A 24154-nucleotide genomic window follows, 5' to 3' on the forward strand; every position below is an offset into this window, starting at 1 on the left:
TCCCTCTGAGGGAGACTCCACAGGCCTCTCTGAGGGAGACTCCACAGGTCCCTCTGAGGGAGACTCCACAGGCCCCTCTGAGGGAGACTCCACAGGTCCCTCTGAGGGAGACTCCACAGGTCCCTCTGAGGGAGACTCCACAGGCCTCTCTGAGGGAGACTCCACAGGTCTCTCTGAGGGAGATTCCACAGGTCCCTCTGAGGGAGACTCCACAGGTCCCTCTGAGGGAGACTCCACAGGTCCCTCTGAGGGAGACTCCACAGGCCTCTCTGAGGGAGACTCCACAGGTCCCTCTGAGGGAGATTCCACAGGTCCCTCTGAGGGAGACTCCACAGGTCCCTCTGAGGGAGATTCCACAGGTCCCTCTGAGGGAGATTCCACAGGTCCCTCTGAGGGAGATTCCACAGGTCCCTCTGAGGGAGACTCCACAGGTCCCTCTGAGGGAGACTCCACAGGTCCCTCTGAGGGAGATTCCACAGGTCCCTCTGAGGGAGACTCCACAGGCCCCTCTGAGGGAGACTCCACAGGTCCCTCTGAGGGAGACTCCACAGGCCTCTCTGAGGGAGACTCTCCACAGGCCTCTCTGAGGGAGACTCCACAGGCCTCTCTGAGGGAGACTCTCCACAGGCCTCTCTGAGGGAGACTCCACAGGTCCCTCTGAGGGAGATTCCACAGGCCCCTCTGAGGGAGACTCCACAGGTCCCTCTGAGGGAGACTCCACAGGCCTCTCTGAGGGAGACTCCACAGGCCTCTCTGAGGGAGACTCCACAGGCCTCTCTGAGGGAGACTCTCCACAGCCTGTGATGAGGGGGTCGAGAATTTAACAAACGAATCCCCCTGTCAGAGCTTGAAGTGCTAAAGTAACAGATCCCCGTGACCATGCAGGAAATCAGCCGGGGGGTGGCGGGGCGGGGCGGGCGGTTGTGGGTGGAGGGTGCGGCTGTAACACCATCGGTAGCCACGACTTCTGGAACTTTGCGCCAGAAGTGATAGCACCGGTGAAAACGCTGACCCGAATGGCCTACTCCCTGCTCCTCTTTCTTAAATATGGGCGGACATATTTAAAGTAGGCAATGAAAATAGGCATCCTTGGTTATCGCCATAGCAACAGTGGGCCTCAGAAACGGCAGCAGGTTACTACCAACCAAGGGCTGGCAGGAGACCTCTTGCATTTTAAATTCCACACACTCCCCAAAGAGTGGATCTTTAAATTTGAACTTCAAGCGGCCTCCTCACCATGTCCCTCCCTCTCAGTCAGGCCTCACTCCTTTACCTCAGACTCCCAAGGATTGTAGGCCCTGAGGTGGGCCTGGAGCATACGAATGGGCTGACCCCCCCGCAGGACAGGTGCAGGGGTCAGTGTGAGGTCAATCGAGCGGGTGGAAGTCGCTACCCCCACCCCCACCCCCCCCCCAGCCCCCCCCCCCACAACCCCGCCTCAGAGCCAGCAGCCAGACCCCCGCTGAGGATGATCTGGGCCTTTTCCTCTCATTTAAGAAGACTATTTTCTTTTAACAGAAAATATAAAAATTGTAAATATTCACGGATACCTCAAGACAAATAAGGAGCTGGTCCCAGAGGTGGCGTTTGATGTCCCAGTGGAATCAGTCGGTAAGGAGTTAAAAGTTATTTCAAACTCGACTATTTATTGCTTTACAAGTGGGTTCTTTTTGTGGGGTAATTTTGGGGGGATGTTAGTGCTCGGGAATGGAGCTCTTTCTATTTTGGTTACCAAGCATATCAGGGTTAGATACAGAGTAAAGCTCCCTCTACACTGTCCCATCAAACACTCCCAGGGCAGGTACAGCACGGGTTAGATACAGAGTAAAGCTCCCTCTACACTGTCCCATCAAACACTCCCAGGGCAGGTACAGCACGGGTTAGATACAGAGTAAAGCTCCCTCTACACTGTCCCATCAAACACTCCCAGGGCAGGTACAGCACGGGTTAGATACAGAGTAAAGCTCCCTCTACACTGTCCCATCAAACACTCCCAGGGCAGGTACAGCACGGGTTAGATACAGAGTAAAGCTCCCTCTACACTGTCCCATCCAACACTCCCGGGGCGGGTACAGCACGGGTTAGATACAGAGTAAAGTTCCCTCGACACTGTCCCATCAAACACTCCCAGGGCAGGTACAGCACAGGTTAGATACAGAGTAAAGCTCCCTCTACACTGTCCCATCAAACACTCCCAGGGCAGGTACAGCACGGGGTTAGATACAGAGTAAAGCTCCCTCTACACTGTCCCATCAAACACTCCCAGGGCAGGTACAGCACGGGGTTAGATACAGAGTAAAGCTCCCTCTACACTCTCCCATCAAACACTCCCAGGGCAGGTACAGCACGAGTTAGATACAGAGTAAAGCTCCCTCTACACTGTCCCATCAAACACTCCGAGGGCAGGTACAGCACGAGTTAGATACAGAGTAAAGCTCCCTCTACACTGTCCCATCAAACACTCCGAGGGCAGGTACAGCACGAGTTAGATACAGAGTAAAGCTCCCTCTACACTGTCCCATCAAACATTCCCAGGGCAGGTACAGCACGGGTTAGATACAGAGTAAAGCTCCCTCTACACTGTCCCATCAAACATTCCCAGGGCAGGTACAGCACGGGTTAGATACAGAGTAAAGCTCCCTCTACACTGTCCCATCAAACACTCCGAGGGCAGATACAGCACGGGTTAGATACAAAGTAAAGCTCCCTCTACACTGTCCCATCAAACATTCCCAGGGCAGGTACAGCACGGGTTAGATACAGAGTAAAGCTCCCTCTACACTGTCCCATCAAACATTCCCAGGGCAGGTACAGCACGGGTTAGATACAGAGTAAAGCTCCCTCTACACTGTCCCTTCAAACACTCCCAGGGCAGGTACAGCACGAGTTAGATACAGAGTAAAGCTCCCTCTACACTGTCCCATCAAACACTCCGAGGGCAGGTACAGCACGAGTTAGATACAGAGTAAAGCTCCCTCTACACTGTCCCATCAAACACTCCGAGGGCAGGTACAGCACGAGTTAGATACAGAGTAAAGCTCCCTCTACACTGTCCCATCAAACATTCCCAGGGCAGGTACAGCACGAGTTAGATACAGAGTAAAGCTCCCTCTACACTGTCCCATCAAACACTCCGAGGGCAGGTACAGCACGAGTTAGATACAGAGTAAAGCTCCCTCTACACTGTCCCATCAAACACTCCGAGGGCAGGTACAGCACGAGTTAGATACAGAGTAAAGCTCCCTCTACACTGTCCCATCAAACACTCCCAGGGCAGGTACAGCACGGGTTAGATACAGAGTAAAGCTCCCTCTAGACTGTCCCATCAAACACTCCCAGGGCAGGTACAGCACGGGTTAGCTTTAGAGGAAAGCTCCCTCTACACTGTCCCATCAAACACTCCCAGGGCAGGTACAGCACGGGTTAGATACAGAGTAAAGCTCCCTCTACACTCTCCCATCAAACACTCCCAGGGCAGGTACAGCATGGCCTAGATACAGAGTAAAGCTCCCTCTACACTGTCCAGTCAAACACTCCCAGTGCAGGTACAACATGGTTTAGATACAGAGTAAAGCTCCCTCTACACTGTCCCATCAAACACTCCAGGGCAGGTACAGCACGGGTTAGATACAGAGTAAAGCTCCCTCTACACTGTCCCCATCAAACACTCCCAGGGCAGGTACAGCACGGGTTAGATACAGAGTAAAGCTCCCTCTACATTGTCCCATCAAACACTCCCAGGGCCGGTACAGCATGGGGTTAGATACAGAGTAAAGCTCCCTCTACACTGTCCCATCAAACACTCCCAGGGCAGGTACAACACGGGTTAGATACAGAGTAAAGCTCCCTCTACACTGTCACGTCAAACACTCCCAGGGCAGGTACAGCACGGGGTAGATACAGAGTAAAGCTCCCTCTACACTGTCCAGTCAAACACTCCCAGGGCAGGTACAGCACGTTTTAGATACAGAGTAAAGCTCCCTCTACACTGTCCAGTCAAACACTCCCAGGGCAGGTACAGCACGTTTTAGATATAGAGTAAAGCTCCCTCTACACTCTCCCATCAAACACTCCTAGGGCAGGTACAGCACGGGTTAGATACAGAGTAAAGCTCCCTCTACACTGTCCCATCAAACACTCCCAGGGCTGGTACAGCACGGGGTTAGATACAGAGTAAAGCTCCCTCTACACTGTCCCATCAAACACTCCCAGGGCAGGTACAGCACGGGTTAGATACAGAGTAAAGCTCCCTCTACACTGTCCCATCAAACACTCCCGGGGCAGGTGCAGCACGGGTTAGATACAGAGTAAAGCTCCCTCTACACTGTCCCATCCAACACTCCCGGGGCAGGTACAGCACGGGTTAGATACAGAGTAAAGCTCCTTTTACACTGTCCAGTCAAACACTCCCAGGGCAGGTACAACATGTTTTGGATATAGAGTAAAGCTCCCTCTACACTGTCCCATCCAACACTCCCGGGGCAGGTACAGCACGAGTTAGATACAGAGTAAAGCTCCCTCTACACTGTCCCCATCAAACACTCCCAGGTATATATTTAAACATCTGCCTGTGCTTCCTATCCACATTTTCCATTGTAAATCATTTTGTCCCCATTTATAATGGAAGTTGTTCAGTGACAACCTGTCACACTAATTGCACCCTCCCAGTAGTGGAGGTCCTGTAGTGTCACCTCTGGCGGGAGGGTGTAATTACAGCGTGACATGTTTAAAGTGGACATGGTAATCTATAATGCAAGATCAGAATGTATGACTTTAAATTAACCAATCATATATTAATAGTCTTGCTTGTAGCCTGCACTTCCTCTAAGTGTCACACTTACTTCTCGTAACACTTTCCCTATCTCAGTTTATTTATGATGGCCGGAATTTTCTTTGGGGAGATGGGTTGAGGACAGGGAGGTAGGGTGGGTGTCCGAGGCGGGCGGGAAGCCCGGGAGGCCAAGTTTCCCACAGGCCCCACCGATTTTACTGGCAGGGCCTAATTTTGAACGTGAGGCCTCGGTTTCCTGCCCGCAGCCAGCCAGCTTGAGAGGCCGGCTGGCTGTGGGTGGGTAGGCCTCAGTTGTGAGGGGTTGGTCCTGGGGAGGGATCACGGAAGGGAGGGTCGGGGACTGGCGGGGGGGGTAGTGGGGAATGGAGAGGGGGATGGGGAATCGGCGGGAGGGGGTGTCGGCAATCGGGAGGGGGCAGAGACGATCGGTGGGGAGGTTGCAGGATCGGCAGGCGATGGGGGGTCGCCGTGGTGGGGGGTGTTCGGCCAGGGATCAGGTGAGGGGCAGAGGATTGTCAGGGGGGCCAGAAGATCGGGGTCATAGAAACATAGAAACATAGAAGATAGGAGCAGGAGTAGGCCATTCGGCCCCTCGAGCCTGCTCCGCCATTCAATGAGATCATGGCTGATCATCCAAACTCAGTACCCTGTCCCTGCCTTCTCCCCATATCCCTTGATCCCTTTAGCCTTAAGAAATATATCTAACTCCTTCTTGAATATATTTAATGAATTGGCCTCAACTGCCTTCTGTCGTAGAGAATTCCACAGGTTCACTACTCTCTGGGTGAAGAAATTCCTCCTCATCTCTGTCCTAAATGGCTTACCCCTTATCCTTAGACTGTGACCCCTGGTCCTGGACTCCCCTGCCATCGGGAACATCCCTCCTTCATCTAGTCTGTCTAGTCCTGTTAGAATTTTATAAGTTTCAATGAGATCCCGTCTCATTCTTCTAAACTCCAGCGAGTATAAGCCCAATCGACCCAATCTCTCCTCATACGTCATTCCTGCCATCCCAGGTATCAGTCTGGTGAATCTTCGCTGCACTCCCTGTTATAAATCTCATCATTCATCAAGAAACTACTCGTGAAATAACGCTGGACGGCCAGCTGGTGGCGCCGTCCAAGGAGTATAAATACTCGGGCGTGGGCCCAGCTTGCTCAGGGACATTTTGTAAGACAAGGTACTAGTGAAGTACAACTAGACCTCCATGTTCTGAAACAAGTTGATTAAAGCCTTGCTTTATACTCAAACCAAGTGCGTAGTGAGTTTTATTACGTCACTCCCTCCATGGCAAGAGCATCCTTCCTCAAATAGGGCGACCAAAACTGCACACAATACTGGAGGATCGTGGCTGGCCTCATCATCATCGTTGTGGGTGGGGGCAGGACTGTGGAGGCGATCGGAGGCCTCGCGGTGGGGTCTCCGATCGCGGGTGGGTGGGTTAGGCAGGGACCCTGGATCCAGGAGGTCGGTTTAAAGCCACTTACCTCCTGGGTGCAGCAGTCCCCGCCTTGGTTTAGCTGCCGGGCTTCACGGATCGTGTGAAACCCGCCCACATGCATTTAAATTCAAAATGGAGGGGGAAGGAAATGCTCCCGGCCTCATTACAATATTTAATTTGAGGTAACGCTCCCTGGCAGCGGGTTGGTCGGCACGTCGGAAGTGGGCGGGTTGGAGGCAGGATCAGGTCGGGAATCCCACTTTTAACAATTTAACTGACCCCACGTTCCAAACCCACCCATTTTTAACAGGAAACTTCTGGCCAATATCTCTATTCCTCTAACTCACTACCACAGGGAGTAGTTGAGGCGAATATCATCGATGCATTTAAGGGGAAGCTGGATAAATACACGAGGGAGAAAGGAATAGAAACTTATGCAGGCGGGGGTGAGATGAAGAGGGGTGGGAGGAGGCTCATGTGGAGCATAAACACCAGCACGGACCAGTTGGGCCGAATGGCCTGTTTCTGTGCCTGTAAGTTCTGTGTAACTCGCCGTGAGCAATGCCAAGGGTGATCTGCTAGCATTTACGCTGTGTGCACTTTCTCTTCCCTCGTCCAGTCTGCTTCTCCGACAGCGTCCTGGGATTTTGGAAACACGGGATGCAGCGGAAGAGTTTCCGGTCCTGTGAGGTGAGCAGAGTTTTGTTTCAATGGCGAAGTAACACGCGGATCCCCAAGAAACGAGGGAGACTTTCAAGTCATGGAGGCTGACTCTCAGTGTCAGGGTCTGAGGTATGAGGAAAGACCTGGAAAGGAGGTGTCTGAGAGGCGATCTTAGAGTCTTAGTGCACAGAAGGAGGTCATTCGGCCCATCGTGAAAGAGCCAGCCAATTCATTAGGAAAGAGCTATTTATTGTTATCGTGAACATAAGGAGCAGGAGTAGGCCTTGGGGAGAGAAGGTCGGGGGGGAGAGAGGGTCTGGGGGAGAGAGGGTCGGGGGAGGGAGAGGGTCAGGTGGAGAGGGTCTGGGGGAGAGAGTCTGGGGGAGAGGGTCAGGTGGAGAGGGTCAAGGGGAGAGAGGTGAGTGGAGAGGGTCAGGGGAGAGAGTCTGGGGGAGAGGGTCAGGGGAGAGAGTCTGGGGGAGAGGGTCAGGGGAGAGAGTCTGGGGGAGAGGGTCAGGTGGAGAGGGTCTGGGTGAGAGGGTCAGGGGGTTAGGGTCAGGGGAGAGAGTCTGGGGGAGAGGGTCAGGTGGAGAGGGTCTGGGTGAGAGGGTCAGGTGGAGAGGGTCAGGGGGAGAGGGTCGGGGGGGAGAGGGTCGGGTGGAGAGGGTCGGGTGGAGAGGGTCGGGTGGAGAGGGTCGGGTGGAGAGGGTCAGGGGGAGAGGGTCAGGGGGAGAGGGTCAGGTGGAGAGGGTCAGGGGGAGAGGGTCAGGGGGAGAGGGTCGGGTGGAGAGGGTCAGGGGGAGAGGGTCAGGGGGAGAGGGTCAGGTGGAGAGGGTCAGGGGGAGAGGGTCGGGGGGGAGAGGGTCAGGTGGAGAGGGTCAGGGGGAGAGGGTCGGGGGGAAGAGGGTCAGGGGGAGAGAGGGTCGGGGGGAGAGGGTCAGGGGGAGAGAGGGTCGGGGGGAGAGGAGGTCGGGGGGAGAGAGGGTCGGGGGAGAGAGGGTCGGGGGGAGAGAAGGTCGGGGGGAGAGAAGGTCGGGGGGGAGAGGGTCAGGGGAGAGGGTCAGGTGGAGAGGGTCAGGTGGAGAGGGTCAGGGGGAGAGGGTCAGGGGGAGAGGGTCGGGGGGAGAGGGTCGGGGGAGTGGGTCTGGGGGAGAGGGTCGGGGGAGAGGGTCGGGGGGGAGAGGGTCGGGGGGAGAGGGTCGGGGGGGAGAGGGTCGGGGGGAGAAGGTCAGGTGGAGAGGGTCAGGGTTCGAGTACAGGAACAAGGATGCCTTGCTGCAGTTGTACAGGGCCTTGGTGAGACCACACCTTGAGTATTGTGTGCAGTTTTGGTCGCCTTATCTGAGGAAGGATGTTCTTGCCATGGAGGGAGTGCAGCGAAGATTCACCAGACTGATACCTGGGATGGCAGGAATGACGTATGAGGAGAGATTGTGTCGATTGGGCTTATACTCACTGGAGTTTAGAAGATTGAGAGGGGATCTCATTGAAACTTATAAAATTCTGTCAGGCCTGGACAGACTAGATGCAGGAAGGATGTTCCTGATGGCGGGGAGTCCAGAACCAGGGGTCATAGTCTAAGGATAAGGGGTAAGCCAGTTAGGACTGAAATGAGGAGGAATTTCTTCACCCAGAGAGTGGTGAACCTGTGGAATTCTCTGCCACAGAGGGCGGTGGAGGCCAGTTCATTAAATATATTCAAGAAGGAGTTAGATATATTTCTTAAGGCTAAAGGGATCAAGGGATATGGGGAGAAGGCAGGGGCAGGGTACTGAATTTGGATGATCAGCCATGATCTCATTGAATGGTGGAGCAGGCTCGAGGGGCCGAATGGCCTACTCCTGCGCCTATCTTCTATGTTTCTAGGAGAGGGTCAGGGGGAGAGGGTCGGTGGGGAGAGGGTTGGGGGGAGAGGGTCGCGGGGGGAGAGGTTCAGGCGGAGAGAGGTGAGTGGAGAGGGTCAGGGGGAGAGGGTCGGGGGAGAGGGTCAGGGGAGAGGGTCAGGGGGAGAGGGTCGGGGGGAGAGGGTCGGGGGGAGAGGGTCAGGGGAGAGGGTCAGGGGGAGAGGGTCAGGGGAGAGGGTCGGTGGGGAGAGAGGGTCGGGGGGAGAGGGTCGGGGGAGAGGGTCAGGGGGAGAGGGTCGGTGGGGAGAGAGGGTCAGGGGGAGAGGGTCAGGGGGAGAGGGTCAGGGGGAAAGGGTCAGGAGGAGAGAGGTGAGTGGAGATGGATGATCTAATAGTATTAAGTAGCAATATTGCTTGTTATCCAGTAATTACTCAGCAGCTCCGTGTTAATCAGAAAAATGACTCGAGCGATATTCCCATTTATTTGCAGATTTTTGAGGAGAAAACAGAAGCTAGTCGGATTTATCGCTTGTTGGGAGCTGACAGGTAGGAACCTTCAATAGCAGCAGTGTTCTACACTGACTCCACACATCAAAATGCTTTGCAATTGACCTTTGGTCTAGTTTGGTGCGCAATGTTTATGGAGCCTGTCATTTGTGTAATTATGGTAAAGCAGCCCCTAGAGCCATTCATTCAGCAACTGCAAACCTCAATAAGACCCAACAAAGCGATTAGACTGTGAGACATGCTGCCCTGCCCAGGCGGCACCTGGCCAAGGGTTGGGGGTTGTTCGCTGTGTGTCACGGATCATTAAAACTAGAGAACAGTTCAAGCTTGGTTTGGGAATTTTATATTGTGGGAGTGAATGGGAAGTGGTTTGATCCATTGGGATTCTGTACAGTGGGACTAAATTGGATGGGATTTAGTCCATTGAGATTCTGTACAATGGGAGTAAATGGGAAGGGGTTTGGTCCATTGGGATTCTGTAGGATTCGAGTGAATGGGAAGGGTTTTGGTCTGCTGGGATTCTGTACAGTGGGGAAAAAATGGGATGGGATGGGATTTGATCCATTTTGGGAGTCTGTACCATGGTGAATGGGAAGGGGTTTGGTTCATTGGGATTCTGTATGCTGGGAGTGATTGGGAGAGGTTTGGTCCATTGGGATTCTGTACACTGGGAGTGAATGGGAAGTGGTTTGGTCCATTGGGATTCGGTACAATGTGGGTGAATGGAAGGGGTTTGGTCCATTGGGATTGTGTACAATGGGAGTGAATGGAAGGGGTTTGGTCCATTGGGATTGTGTACAATGTGGGTGAATGGAAGGGGTTTGGTCCATTGGGATTGTGTACAATGTGGGTGAATGGAAGGGGTTTGGTCCATTGGGATTCTGTATGCTGGGAGTGATTGGGAGAGGTTTGGTCCATTGGGATTCTGTGCAATGGGAGTGAATGGAAGGGGTTTGGTCCATTGGGATTCAGTACAATGGGAGTGAATGGAAGGGGTTTGGTCCATTGGGATTGTGTACAATGTGGGTGAATGGAAGGGGTTTGGTCCATTGGGATTCAGTACAATGTGGGTGAATGGAAGGGGTTTGGTCCATTGGGATTCAGTACAATGTGGATGAATGGAAGGGGTTTGGTCCATTGGGATTGTGTACAATGTGGATGAATGGAAGGGGTTTGGTCCATTGGGATTGTGTACAATGTGGATGAATGGAAGGGGTTTGGTCCATTGGGATTGTGTACAATGTGGGTGAATGGAAGGGGTTTGGTCCATTGGGATTGTGTACAATGTGGGTGAATGGAAGGGGTTTGGTCCATTGGGATTGTGTACAATGTGGGTGAATGGAAGGGGTTTGGTCCATTGGGATTCGGTACAATGTGGGTGAATGGAAGGGGTTTGGTCCATTGGGATTCAGTACAATGTGGGTGAATGGGAAGGGGTTTGGTCCATTGGGATTGTGTACAATGTGGGTGAATGGAAGGGGTTTGGTCCATTGGGATTCTGTGCAATGGGAGTGAATGGAAGGGGTTTGGTCCATTGGGATTCAGTACAATGTGGGTGAATGGAAGGGGTTTGGTCCATTGGGATTGTGTACAATGGGAGTGAATGGAAGGGGTTTGGTCCATTGGGATTGTGTACAATGTGGGTGAATGGAAGGGGTTTGGTCCATTGGGATTGTGTACAATGGGAGTGAATGGAAGGGGTTTGGTACATTGGGATTGTGTACAATGTGGGTGAATGGAAGGGGTTTGGTCCATTGGGATTCTGTGCAATGGGAGTGAATGGAAGGGGTTTGGTCCATTGGGATTGTGTACAATGGGAGTGAATGGAAGGGGTTTGGTCCATTGGGATTCAGTACAATGTGGGTGAATGGAAGGGGTTTGGTCCATTGGGATTGTGTACAATGTGGGTGAATGGAAGGGGTTTGGTCCATTGGGATTGCGTACGCTGGGAATGAATGGGAAGGGGTTGGTTGATTAAGATTCAATGCTTTGCGAGTGAATGGGAGATGCATTGTGTTATCTCAGATAACTAACCGGGTTTGCCCATGATGCTCCCCATGGTCCAATTGTTTGCCAATACTCACTGTTTAAGCTTACACATGATCCCTTGGGGTCTGTATCAGAGGGCGCGCGGCCCCTGTGGAACACATACCCTAAAGCCTTCAAGAGAGATGGAGGGAGAATTTTGGAGGGGTGGGGATCTCAACACACTCAAAAATGATTGCCATTGCAGTCAGCTTCAGCCATTGGGTTCGCGCGAGTGAAAGTGGCCGCGGTGTCATTGACGACGTCTTCTGTCTTCCTTTTACAGCTACAGGCTGGTGGTCTTCGAAACCAGGCAGTCCAACGACCCCACCTCCCACAGCAACCTGTACACCATGAAAGTGCCGGAGAACCCGCTGTGCGAGATGGGTGCCGGGCACTCGGAGGCGGTCACAGCCCGGCAGTGACGCCATTCCTGCGGGAAGATGGGCCACAAAAAAAGAACGGGATTATTGGCAGCGGGACGAAGCTTGCCCGATATTTAAAGCTGCTGGGCCCCTCTCACGTGTCAGTGTGCGGGCCAAAGGTTCGTCCTTGACTGCTGAATCTCCATCACAGTTTCAGAGCGCCGTGTCTTTGTATTATAGCAACTTCTACAAACCCCATAACGTGTAAAGTTTGAATGATGAATATTATAAAGTGGGGGATGAATGAAGCCATCGGTGACATTCTATAAATAAAGAAATATATTTGCTCTTTCTTGTTGGTGCACTTCTTTACTCGAGTGTCTGCTAAGTTGTGGCAAAAGTTTATTAAACAGGTACACCCAACCCAGCAGGCTATGCCAGCCAAGGATGGCACGCTCAATAGAAACAGAGAAAAATAGGAGCAGGAGTAGGCCATTCGGCCCTTCGAGTCTGCTCCGCCATTTAATATGATCATGGCTGATCCTCTATCTCAATACCATAGTCCCGCTCTCTCCCCATACCCAATGTTATAAATCTCATCATTCATCAAGAAACTACTCATGAAATAACGCTGGACGGCCAGCTGGTGGCGCCGTCCAAGGAGTATAAATACTCGGGCGTGGGCCCAGCTCGCTCGGGGACATTTTGTAAGACAGGAACTAATGAAGTACAACTAGACTTCCATGTTCTGAAACAAGTTGATTAAAGCCTTGCTTTATACTCAAACCAAGTGCGTAGTGAGTTTTATTACGTCGCCCCTTGATGCCTTTTGTGTCTAGAAATCTATCTATCTCCTTCTTAAATATATTCAGTGACTTGGCCTCCACAGCCTTCTGTGGGAGAGAATTCCACAGGTTCACCACCCTCTGAGTGAAGAAATTTCTCCTCATCTCAGTCCTAAATGTCCTACCCTGTATCCTGAGACTGTGACCCCTCGTTCTAGATCCCCCAGCCAGGGGAAACATCCTCCCTGCATCCAGTCTGTCTAGCCCTGTCAGAATTTTATACGTTTCAATGAGATCCCCTCTCATTCTTCTAATCTCTAGTGAATACAGGCCTAGTCGACCCAATCTCTCCTCATATGACAGTCCTGCCATCCCAGGAATCAGTCTGGTGAACCTTCGCTGCACTCCCTCTATGGCAAGTATATCCTTTCTTAGGTAAGGAGACCAAAACTGCACACAGTACTCCAGGTGTGGCCTCACCAAGGCCCTGTATAACTGTAGTAAGACATCCTTGCTCCTGTACTCAAATCCTCTTGCAATGAAGGCCAACATACCATTTGCCTTCCTAACTGCTTGCTGCACCTGCATGTTTGTTTTCAGTGACTGGTGTACAAGGACACCCAGGTCCCTTTGTACATCAACATTCCCAATCTATCACCATTTAAATAATACTCTACCTTTCTGTTTTTCCTACCGAAGTGGATAACTTCACATTTATCCACGTTATACGGCATCTGCCATGCATCTGCCCAATCACCCAACCTGTCCAAATCATACTGGAGTTTCTCGGCATCCTCCTCACAGCACACACGCCCACCCAGCTTTGTGTCATCTGCAAACTTGGAGATATTACATCTAGTTCCCTCATCTAGATCATGAATATATATTGTGAATAGCTGGGGTCCTAGGACCGATCCCTGCGGTACCCCACTAGTCACTGCCTGCCACTCGGAAAAAGACCCGTTTAATCATAATCTTTGCTTCCTGTCTGCCAACCAGTTCTCTATCCAAGTCAGTACCTTGCCCCCAATCACATGCGCCTTAATCCCACTGTTCGCAGTCTCGGAGTCTTGTTAGACCACGAGCTGAGATTGCAGCCCCATATCCTCTCCATCAGCAAGACTGCCTCCATAACATCGTCCGCCTCGTTCCCCTGCCTCAGCCCATCCACTGCTGAAGCCCTCATCCATGTTTTAGTCACCTCCAGGCTTGACCTTTCCCAATACTCTCCTGGCCGGCCTCCCATATTCCACCCTCCATAAACTTCAGCTCAGCTAAGCCTCATGTTGGATGCAGGACAACCTGTGATGGATTCAGACTGTCCTGTTCCATTGAAACAGACACCTTTTAGTAAAGATGCAATCCGAATGGACCCTTTTTGTTTTGCTCGGTCGAAAAGGCTGCTCAGCAGAATCGGTTTCTGGCAAAGATTTATGCATGGGTCATTTGCATTGGCAGTTTATAAGATTTAGAGATTGATTGCCCCTCATACCTTCCAAGTGGCCAAGTACTAAAAGAAAGCACAGCCTCTCACTGGGTGTCTGGTGAGGGTGGGATTTGTTAAATATCTTAATGGAACAATTCAATTCATTAAATATATTCAAGAAGGAGTTAGATATATTTCTTAAGGCTAAAGGGATCAAGGGATATGGGGAGAAAGCAGGGACAGGGTACTGAGTTTGGATGATCAGCCATGATCTCATTGAATGGCGGAGCAGGCTTGAGGGGCCGAATGGCCTACTCCTGCTCCTATCTTCTATGTTTCTATGTAACAAGAGCCACTCGGAGGACGTATCCTCATTGTAATGAGTTTGAACACAAAAACAGTTTGGCAGACAAGCTTTGTCCTCCAGGTGCCCTTTTGATAATTCCAACAGGGGGCTGCATTCAGAGGGTGTTGGCCTCAGGTATATCTGACCACCCACCCCTTTTTAAGCATGTACTCGTTCCTGGGATATGGGCGTCGCTGGCAAGGCCGGCATTTATTGCCCATCCCCAGTTGCCCTCGAGAAGGTGGTGGTGAGCCGCCTTCTTGAACCGCTGTAGTCCGTGTGGTGAGGGTACTCCCACAGCGCTGTTAGGGAGGGAGTTCCAGGATTTCGACCCAGCGCTGGTGAAGGAACGGCCGATATATTTCCAAGTCAGGATGGTGTGTGACTTGGAGGGGAACCTGGAGGTGGTGGTGTTCCCAAGCGCCTGCTGCCCTTGTCCTTCTAGGTGGAAGAGGTCGCGGGTTTGGGAGGTGCTGCTGAAGCCTTGGCGAGTTGCTGCAGTGCATCTTGTGGATGGTACACACTGCAGCCACGGTGCGCCGGTGGTGGAGGGAGTCAATGTTTAAGGTGGTGGATGGGGGGCCCGCCAAGCTCTCTCTTGCTGCTTTGCCCTGGATGGCGTCGAGCTTTTTGAGTGTTGTTGGAGCTGCACTCATCCAGGTAAGTATTCCCTTGGTCCCAGGTAAGTCTCATTTCCCAGTTCCTTCTCCCCATTGATGATTTTTGTCCTATTTTACTCCTTGCAAGATGTAACCAATTGAAGCGGCCTATCAGAGCGCAGTGTTGGCCGCACATGCCCACGGCCTCCAATGGGGATGGGCGGAGGCGGGGCTGGCGGTGTTGCAATCCCCGGGAGGGCGGGGGAAGCGGAGTGACAGCTGGGCACCCGGGGCCAGCCTGAGACTCGGCACCGCACCGCAGCCCAGCCCAGCGGGCAGCGGGCAAGGAGAGTGTTGGAGGGCCCAGGGAGAGGGTGGAGTGAGGCAGCGGGACCCAGCCTGGGCAAGAAGGGAAGAGATCCCCGGAGATCTTTAAAATCCAGCTTTCTACACCGACAGAGAGAGAGAACTGAGGAGGAGAGAGAGAGAAACAGGATAGAGAGAGAGAGAGAAACAGGAGATAGAGAGAGAGAAACAGGAGATAGAGAGAGAGAGCGAGAAACAGGAGATAGAGAGAGAGAGAAACAGGAGATAGAGAGAAACAGGAGATAGAGAGAGAGAGAAACAGGAGATAGAGAGAGAGAGAAACAGGAGATAGAGAAACAGGAGATAGAGAGAGAGAGAGGGATAGAGAGAGAGAGGGATAGAGAGAGAGAGAGAAACAGAAGATAGAGAGAGGGATAGAGAGAGAGAGAGAAACAGGAGATAGAGAGAGAGAGAGGGATAGAGAGAGAGAGAGAAACAGGAGATAGAGAGAGAGAAACAGGAGATAGAGAGAGAGAGAAACAGGAGAGAGAGAGAGGGATAGAGAGAGAGAGAAACAGGAGATAGAGAGAGAGAGAAACAGGAGATAGAGAGAGAGAAACAGGAGATAGAGAGAGAGAGAGAAACAGGAGATAGAGAGAGAGAAACAGGAGATAGAGAGAGAGAGAGAGAAACAGGAGATAGAGAGAGGGATAGAGAGAGAGAGAGAAACAGGAGATAGAGAGAGAGAGAGGGATAGAGAGAGAGAAACAGGAGATAGAGAGAGAGAGAGAAACAGGAGATAGAGAGAGAGAGAAACAGGAGAGAGAGAGAGGGATAGAGAGAGAGAGAAACAGGAGAGAGAGAGAGAGAGAAACAGGAGATAGAGAGAGAGAAACAGGAGATAGAGAGAGAGAAACAGGAGATAGAGAGAGAGAGAGATAGAGAGAGAGAGAGAAACAGGAGATAGAGAGAGGGATAGAGAGAGAGAGAGAAACAGGAGATAGAGAGAGAGAGAGGGATAGAGAGAGAGAGAGAAACAGGAGATAGAGAGAGAGAGAAACAGGAGATAGAGAGGGAGAGAGAAACAGGAGATAGAGAGAGAGAGAGGGAAACAGGAGAGAGAGAGAGAAACAGGAGAAAGAGAGAGAGAGAGAAACAGGAGAAAGAGAGAGAGAGAAACAGGAGATAGAGAGAGAGAGAAACAGGAGATAGAGAGAGAGAGAAACAGGAGATAGAGAGAGAGAGAAACAGGAGAAAGAGAGAGAGAGAAACAGGAGATAGAGAGAGAGAAACAGGAGATAGAGAGAGAGAGAAACAGGAGATAGAGAGAGAGAGAAACAGGAGATAGAGAGAGAGAGAAACAGGAGGGAGAGAGAGAGAGAGAACAGGAGAGAGAGAGAGAGAACAGGAGAGAGAGAGAGAGAGAACAGGAGAGAGAGAGAGAGAGAACAGGAGAGAGAGAGAGAACGGGAGAGAGAGAGAGAGAACAGGGGAGAGAGAGAACAGGGGAGAGAGAGAGAGAACAGGGGAGAGAGAGAGAGAACAGGGGAGAGAGAGAGAACAGGGGAGAGAGAGAGAGAACAGGAGAGGGAGAGAGAACAGGGGAGAGAGAGAGAACAGGGGAGAGAGAGAGAGAACAGGGGAGAGAGAGAACAGGGGAGAGAGAGAGAACAGGGGAGAGAGAGAGAGAACAGGGGAGAGAGAGAGAGAACGAGAGAGAGAGAGAGAGAGAACGAGAGAGAGAGAGAACAGGGGAGAGAGAGAGAGCAGGAGAGAGGGAGAACAGGGGAGAGAGAGAGAACAGGAGAGAGAGAGAACAGGAGAGAGAGAGAACAGGAGAGAGAGAGAGAACGAGAGAGAGAGAGAGAGAGAGAACAGGAGAGAGAGAGAGAGAGAGAGCAGGAGAGAGAAAGAGAGAGAGAGAGCAGGAGAGAGAAAGAGAGAGAGAGCAGGAGAGAGAAAGAGAGAGATCAGGAGAGAGAGAGAGAGAGAGAACAGGGGGAGAGAGAGAGAGAGAACAGGGGGGAGAGAGAGAGAACAGGAGAGAGAAAAAACGAGAGAAAAAACGAGAGAGAGGAAAAACAGGAGAGAGAGAAACAAGTGATAGAGATAGAAAGAGGGAGAGAAACATCAATAGAGAAAGAGAGGGAAATAGTAGCAGAGAGAGTGAGAGAGAATCAGCAATAGAGGGAGAAACAACAAGAGAGAAGGAAAGAGCAATAGTGGGAGAGAGAGAGAGAGAACCAGCAATAACTGGAGGGAGAAGTAAGACCGAGGAGCAGTCAGCTCCAGATAAACAGAGAAAAACCGAAAAACCAGAGAGCGACAGGTCTTTAAATAAAAAACCACAAATATCAATTTTCTGCTGAAGATCCGAACAGGCAGGAACAGACGGCCCTTGTTTTGGAGGTTCGGGTATTTGTGAGGCCAGGTCTCTGCCAGTGAGATGGAGAAATATGAGAAGCTGGGTAAAATTGGAGAGGGCTCGTATGGGGTGGTGTTCAGGTGCAGGAACAAGGACACGGGCCAGATCGTGGCCATCAAGAAGTTTGTGGAGTCGGAAGATGATCCCCTGATAAAGAAGATCGCGCTGAGAGAGATCCGTATGTTAAAGGTAAGCCTGTGGCAGAACCACTGAATTACTCTGGCTAACTGTATATAATTCTCTCCAACGATGTTCTAACACCAGCCTAAACTGTACCATTGTGTTAGGTATATAGTGCATGTACGGGGCATGGCCCCTTTAAGAGCGCGGGCCAACGCGATGACGTCACGTCGCAAACCATGTGACTGCCCAGTCAGTCCTCGTGGCATCACCGTTGAGTAAAGACCTGTTTGATTGTTCTCTTGTGTCGATCTCCGTTATTCGTAGGAATTCGTTAATTCCTACATTGGTAGGAACGTTTTTGTGAACGTTTTCACAAAAGAAGAGCACAGCATGGAAGCAAACGCCGTTTCCCTAAAGCTACCGCAGTTCTGGGAGCAGCAAGCGCCCTCGTGGTTTATTCAGGTCGAGGTCCAGTTCGCCCTGAGGAACATCGAGGCGGATCAGATCAAGTATCTTTAAGTGGTCTCCGCACTCGACAGCTCTATCGCCTCTCGGATCGTCAGCCTCCTGGAAAACCCCCCAACGGAGTGCAAGTATGAAACCCTCAAAGCGCGGTTATTGCAGGTTTTCGGGCTCACAAAATCGGAGCACGCCCGTTGATTACTCGCTATGCCTGGGCTCGGGGACTCCAAGCCTTCAGAGTTGATGAGCCAAATGCTCACACTCCTGGGCTCAGAACGGGAATGATTCCTATTCTGCGAGATTTTCCTCAGCCAACTGCCTGAACAGGTACAAGCTGCCCTGGCCAGATCTGAAACTGAAGATTGCGCAACGCTCGCTGCGGAGGCTGACAAAATTTTCACTGTAACTCGGCAGTACTGCGCCGCCACGAGGCACCCATCCGCCGCAGACGCCGCCCCAGCTCGTCAGCCTGCTGGGCTGTGTTTCTACCATGCGCAGTTCGGCGCGAAGGCGAAGCGTTGCCGCCCTCCCTGCAGTTTTCACCAAAAAAAACAACAACTGACACTGTGACTACCGAGGAACGGGTCTAATGGGCACGCCGCGATGGCGATTGGCAACGCGGGAAAATTGCTGTTCATTACCGATACCCTCTCCGGTCGTCGTTTTCTGTGCGACACCGGAGCGCAGTGCAGCATTTTACCCGCATCCGCCCTCGATGTGCAGACGGGGAATCACGGCCCCGCCCTTGAAGCGGCCAATGGCGGCACAATTCAGACCTTCGGCAGACGGCGAGTGGAGTTGTGCCTCGGGGGGCAACGTTTTCACTGGGAGTTTGTTACGGCCAAAGTTTCCCAGCCCCTCCTCGGCGCGGATTTCCTGTGCGCCAACAGCCTCCTGGTCGACGTTAGGAACCGGCGGCTGATCAACGCAGCAACTTTTTATTTTCTTCCGTGTTACCGCAGTAACACTACGTCACGCACTGTCTCCTGTGCGTTCCCGACTCCTGATGAGTTCGCCTGCCTGCTCAGCGAATTCCCCAACCTGACAAGACCCACGTTCTCCTCCACAGCCACGAAACATGGTGTGGAACACCACATCACCACCAACGGCCCCCCGGTCTACGCGCGGGCCCGGCGCCTGGAACCTGGCAAGCTGGCGGTCGCAAAAGCGGAGTTCGCCACCATGGAACGGTTAGGGATTATTCGCCGGTCGAATAGTCCCTGGTCTTCACCCCTCCATATCGTCCCGAAGCCTGGCGGCGGATGGCGGCCATGCGGCGACTATCGACGACTATACGACGCCACCACTCCTGATCGGTACCCGATCCCCCATATCCAGGATTTCTCTGCCCATTTGGCAGGGAACACCGTTTTCTCAAAAGTCGACCTCGTCCGAGGCTACCACCAGGTCCCAGTTCATCCACAAGACGTCCAGAAGACCGCAGTCATCACCCCATTCGGCCTTTTCAAGTTTTTACGGATGCCGTTTGGGTTAAAGAACGCCGCCCAGGCTTTCCAACGCCTGATGGACTCCGTGCTGCGGGACCTCAAGTTCCTCTTCGTCTACCTGGACGATATTCTAATTGCCAGTCCTACCAAGGAAGAACATACCTGTCACCTACGCACCCTTTTTCGACGCCTCAGCCAACACGGCCTGATTATCAACCCGGCCCAGTGTCAGTTTGGCCTGCACCAAATTGACTTCCTGGGGCATCGCATCACCTCAGAGGGAGCGGTTCCTTTACCTTCGAAGGTAGAGGCGGTGACATCCTTTCCACGCCCGCAGAACATAAAGGCCCTGCAGGAATTCCTAGGCATGGTAAACTTTTACCACCGTTTCGTGCCTAAGGCAGCACTACTCATGCAGCCCCTGTACGAGGCCCTCAAGGGCAAGACTGGCAAGAACCCGGTAGACTGGACGGATGACATGGCCCGAGCATTCGCCGACTCCAAAAGCGCCTTAGCCAATGCGACTATGCTGGCGCACCCGCTGCCAGGAGCCACCATCGCCCTCACCACCGATGCGTCGGACTACGCAGTCGGTGCTGTGCAACAGCAGTGGGTGAACGGGACATGGCAGCCGTTGGCATTCTTCAGCCGTCAACTACGGCAGAACGAGAGAGCATACAGCACGTTCGACCGGGAGTTGCTCGCCCTTTTTCTGGCCATCCGCCATTTTCGGTTCCTTCTGGAAGGATGTCCTTTCACCGCCTTTGTGGATCATAAGCTGCTGACCGTTGCAATGTCCAAGACCGCCGAACCGTGGTCAGCCCGATGGCAGCGTCAACTGACCTACATATCCGAATTCACCACGGATATATGGCACGTGGCCGGTAAGGACAACCTGGTGGCAGACTGCCTCTCCCACGCGGTCGTCAATACGGTTCATTTGGGCATCGACTACGCCCTCATAGCAGCGGACCAAGCCTCAGACCCGGAAGTCCAAGCTTACAGAACAGCCATCACTGGCCTCCAGTTGGCCAACGTCAAATTCCATTCGGCAGGTACCACGCTGTTGTGTGACGTCTCCGTACAGGATCCTCGCCCTCTTGTGCTGGTCGTCTGGCGCCGCAAAGTGTTCGACGCCATACATGGGTTGTCACACCCTGGAATGAAGGCCTCTCAGAAACTGATGTCCGCGAAATTTGTATGGCATGGCATGCATAAAGATGTCCGCGACTGGGCCAACACCTGCGTGGTCTGCCAAAAGGCAAAGGTACAGCGCCACATCAAAGCTCCGTTGGCCGCCTTCACAGTTCCGGAGCGACGTTTTGACCATGTCAACGTGGACCTGGTAGGACCACTCCCACCCTCCCATGGTTTTTCACACATCCTGACCATGGTTGACCGCACCACCAGATGGCCAGAGGCGGTTCCCCTGTCATCCACTACTTCGGCGGACGTGACCAGGGCGTTCATTTCCTCCTGGATCGCCCGTTTCGGAGTGCCCGCAGATATTTTGTCAGACAGGGGACCGCAGTTTTCCTCCGAACTCTGGAATGCAGTGGCCCAAGGACTTGGTGTCAAATTACACCGCACCACAGCCTACCACCCACAGGCGAATGGCCTCTGCGAACGCTTCCACCGCTCAATGAAAGCCACCCTGAGGGCCAGCCTCCAGGACGCTGGATGGGCAGACAAGCTACCGTGGGTCCTGTTGGGCCTTCGCACGGCCCCCAAAGAAGACCTTCACTCTTCATCAACAGAGCTTGTCTATGGTCAGCCGCTGTGAGTCCCAGGGGACTTCCTACCAACATCGACGGAGCCATGGTCCGCGTCTGCCCAGCTTGCTAGTCACCAAGAGGCAGCCAGACATTTCGCACCGGTGCCCACTTCGCACCACGGGCTGCAGAGGTCACACGTTCCCACGGAGCTTCACAAGGCTGAATACGTTTTTATTCACCGTGACGCACATAGGGATCCGCTCAAGGCCCCATATACCGGTCCCTTCCGCGTGTTGGAAGCAGGGGACAAAACCTTCACGGTAGATGTCGGTGGTAAACCGGACCACATTTCGGTCGATCGCTTAAAGCCAGCACATTTGGACCTCGACCGCCCCGTCGAGACAGCACAACCGCCGAGACGGGGTCGGCCACCCATCGTCGTTATGGCAGACCAAGTGCGACCGCCCTCCAGACCGCCTGCAGCCTCCACCTCGAGAGTACAGGAATCGTTCTGACAGGCTCGTCAGACCCCCCTCACCGTTTGACTTTGTCCGTTAAAGCGAATTCTGGGTGGGGGGCGCATGTGGCAGAACCACTGAATGACTCTGGCTAACTGTATATAATTCTCTTTAACGATGTTCTAACACCAGCCTAAACCTGTACCATTGTGTTAGGCATTACTGTGTTTTGTATATAGAGTTTGCATGTACGGGGCGTGGCCCCTTTAAGAGCACGGGAAAACGCGGGCAAACGCGATGACGTCACGTCGCATACCACGTGACTGCCGAGGCAGTCCTCGTGGCATCACCGTTGAGTAAAGACCTGTTTGATTGTTCTCTTGTGTCGATCTCCGTTATTCGTAGGAATTCGTTAATTCCTACAAGCCGGCGTTAACTGCACCAGTTTATAGAGCGAGCTTGTGGAATTGCTTTCCCTGGATGGAGTGTGTCTTAACTCGCACCAAGTCCCGTTCACCCATCGCACCTGTGCAACCTGACCTACATTGATTCCCGGTCTGGCAACGTCTCAATTTTAAAATTCTCGTGTTCAAATCCCTCCATGGCTTCACCCCTCCCTATCTCTGTAACCTCCTCCAGCCCTTCGACCAACGCTCCCCGTAAACCGCACTGCCTCCTGCGCGGCCCATTCACATTTATGCGCGTGTGCGGTACCTGCAGCGTAAAAGTCAGTGAGCGTCCTGTGTGGGACCTTGCAGGTTCGCGGGAACGCTGCCTGCAATCCTGTGAGATCTCTGTGTTCCTCCAGTTCTGGCCTCTTGCGCAAACCCTACTCCTTTCGCCCCACCATTGGCGGCCATGCCTTCAAACTTCTAGGCACTTACCTCCTGGAAATCCCTCCCTAAACCTCCCTGCCACTCCTCCTTTAAGATGCTCCTTGACGAAGCTTATGGGCAACTGTCCAAATATCTCCTTTGGCACAGTGTCTATATTGTCTGATTATACTCCTGTGAATCACCATCGGGAGGTTTTATTGTGTTCAAAGATTAAAAAAAAGAAAGACTTCGTCTCATGACATCCCAAAGCGCTTCATAGCCAATTAAGTACTTTTCAAGTGTAGTCACTGTTGTAATGTAGGAAACGCGGCAGCCAATGTGCACAGCAAGCTCCCACAAACAGCAATGAAATAAATGATCAGATAATCTGTTTTGTTCATGATGTTGGTTGAAGGATAAATATTGGGCAGGACACCGGGGAGAACTCCCCCTGCTCGCCTTCGAATAGTGCCGTGGCATATTTTACGCGAGGGAAGACGAGACCTCGGTTGAGCATCTTGTAGGCAAGTTGTTGCAGCCCTTTGGCTACCAAGATTAAATACGAAAGATAAGTGGGAAGTGTTTACGGTTGAGTCTGTAGGATTAATAGAGGAAGGTGTCCATAAACAATATGAGAATCATCCGCAGTACCTATCCATGCTTCCTAACACTACACCATCCTTTGGCTTCATTGAGCCAATCTTTCAAGTGATCATCGGTCACATTGTTGTCCCATTGCCCCTGTGTTTGATATCTCTGCACTAAAGAATGTGAAATGTCTTTGCTAAGAGGGATGGATTGTGCCATTGGGATTGCAAGAATGTGTCTGCATCAGTCACATCGTTCCCCAAGAGAGAGACGGGGATAGAGGAGGTGTGGAGAACCCAAAGACCGTGTCAGAAATGTATTTCATCAACCACCTGCAGTAAGAAAGAAAAAAAGACTTGCATTTCTATAGCGCCTTTCATGAGCTCAGGACGTCCCAAAGCGCTTTACAGCCAATGAAGTATTTTTGAAGTGTGGTCACTGTTGTAATGTTGGAAACGCGGTAGCCAATTTGCGCACAGCAAGCTCCCACAACCAGCAATATGATAATGACCAGATCATCTGTTTTAGTGTTGATTGAGGGATAAATATTGGCCAGGACACTGGGGAGGACTCCCCCTGCTCTTCTTTGAAATAGTGCCGTGGGATCTTTTACGTCCACCTGAGAGAGCAGACGGGGCCTCGGTTTAACATCTCATCCGAAAGACGGCACCTCCGACAGTGCGGCACTCCCTCAGCACTGCACTGGGAGCGTCGGCCTAGATTTTTGTGCTCAAATCTCTGGAGTGGGACTCGAACCCACAACCTTCTGACTCAGAGGCGAGGGTGCTACCCACTGAGACACGGCTGACACTAATAGGCTGGAAGGCTCCCACCTGCCATCCTGATGCAGCCCCCTCCGCCCCCACCAGTCTGACGGTTGCTCACCACTTGCTCGTTCGTGTAAGCTTGATTTGTTTTCTCTGCAGTAACAGAATGCTACTCTGTGCACCTATTAACTTCTCAAGATGTCAGCCGTGGCTCGGTGGGCAGCAGCCTCGCCTCTGAGTCAGGAAGGTTGTGG

General features: G+C 52.4%; 2 protein-coding genes across 4 annotated transcripts in view; both read left to right on the plus strand.

The window, feature by feature from the left end:
* LOC147096830 (mitogen-activated protein kinase kinase kinase kinase 5-like) overlaps positions 1-11989 on the plus strand; it is a 217435-nt gene extending 205446 nt beyond the window's left edge. For all 3 annotated transcript variants that reach the window (XM_085973474.1, XM_085973473.1, XM_085973475.1), the window contains 4 exons: positions 1519-1611; positions 6853-6923; positions 9231-9286; positions 11559-11989. In XM_085973474.1, the coding sequence (XP_085829600.1) occupies positions 1519-1611; positions 6853-6923; positions 9231-9286; positions 11559-11697 (359 nt within the window). In that variant the 3' untranslated portion in view covers positions 11698-11989. The remainder of the gene's footprint in view (positions 1-1518; positions 1612-6852; positions 6924-9230; positions 9287-11558) is intronic.
* Positions 11990-17168: 5179 nt separating this feature from the next.
* LOC147096831 (cyclin-dependent kinase-like 1) overlaps positions 17169-24154 on the plus strand; it is an 83933-nt gene continuing 76947 nt past the window's right edge. The window contains exon 1 of the mRNA XM_085973476.1: positions 17169-17713. Coding sequence (XP_085829602.1) covers positions 17546-17713 — 168 coding nt within the window. The 5' untranslated portion in view covers positions 17169-17545. The remainder of the gene's footprint in view (positions 17714-24154) is intronic.

Source organism: Somniosus microcephalus, chromosome 34 (assembly GCF_052327205.1).
Source record: "Somniosus microcephalus isolate GS21.2 chromosome 34, FLI_Smic_1.0, whole genome shotgun sequence".
NCBI lineage: Eukaryota > Metazoa > Chordata > Chondrichthyes > Squaliformes > Somniosidae > Somniosus > Somniosus microcephalus.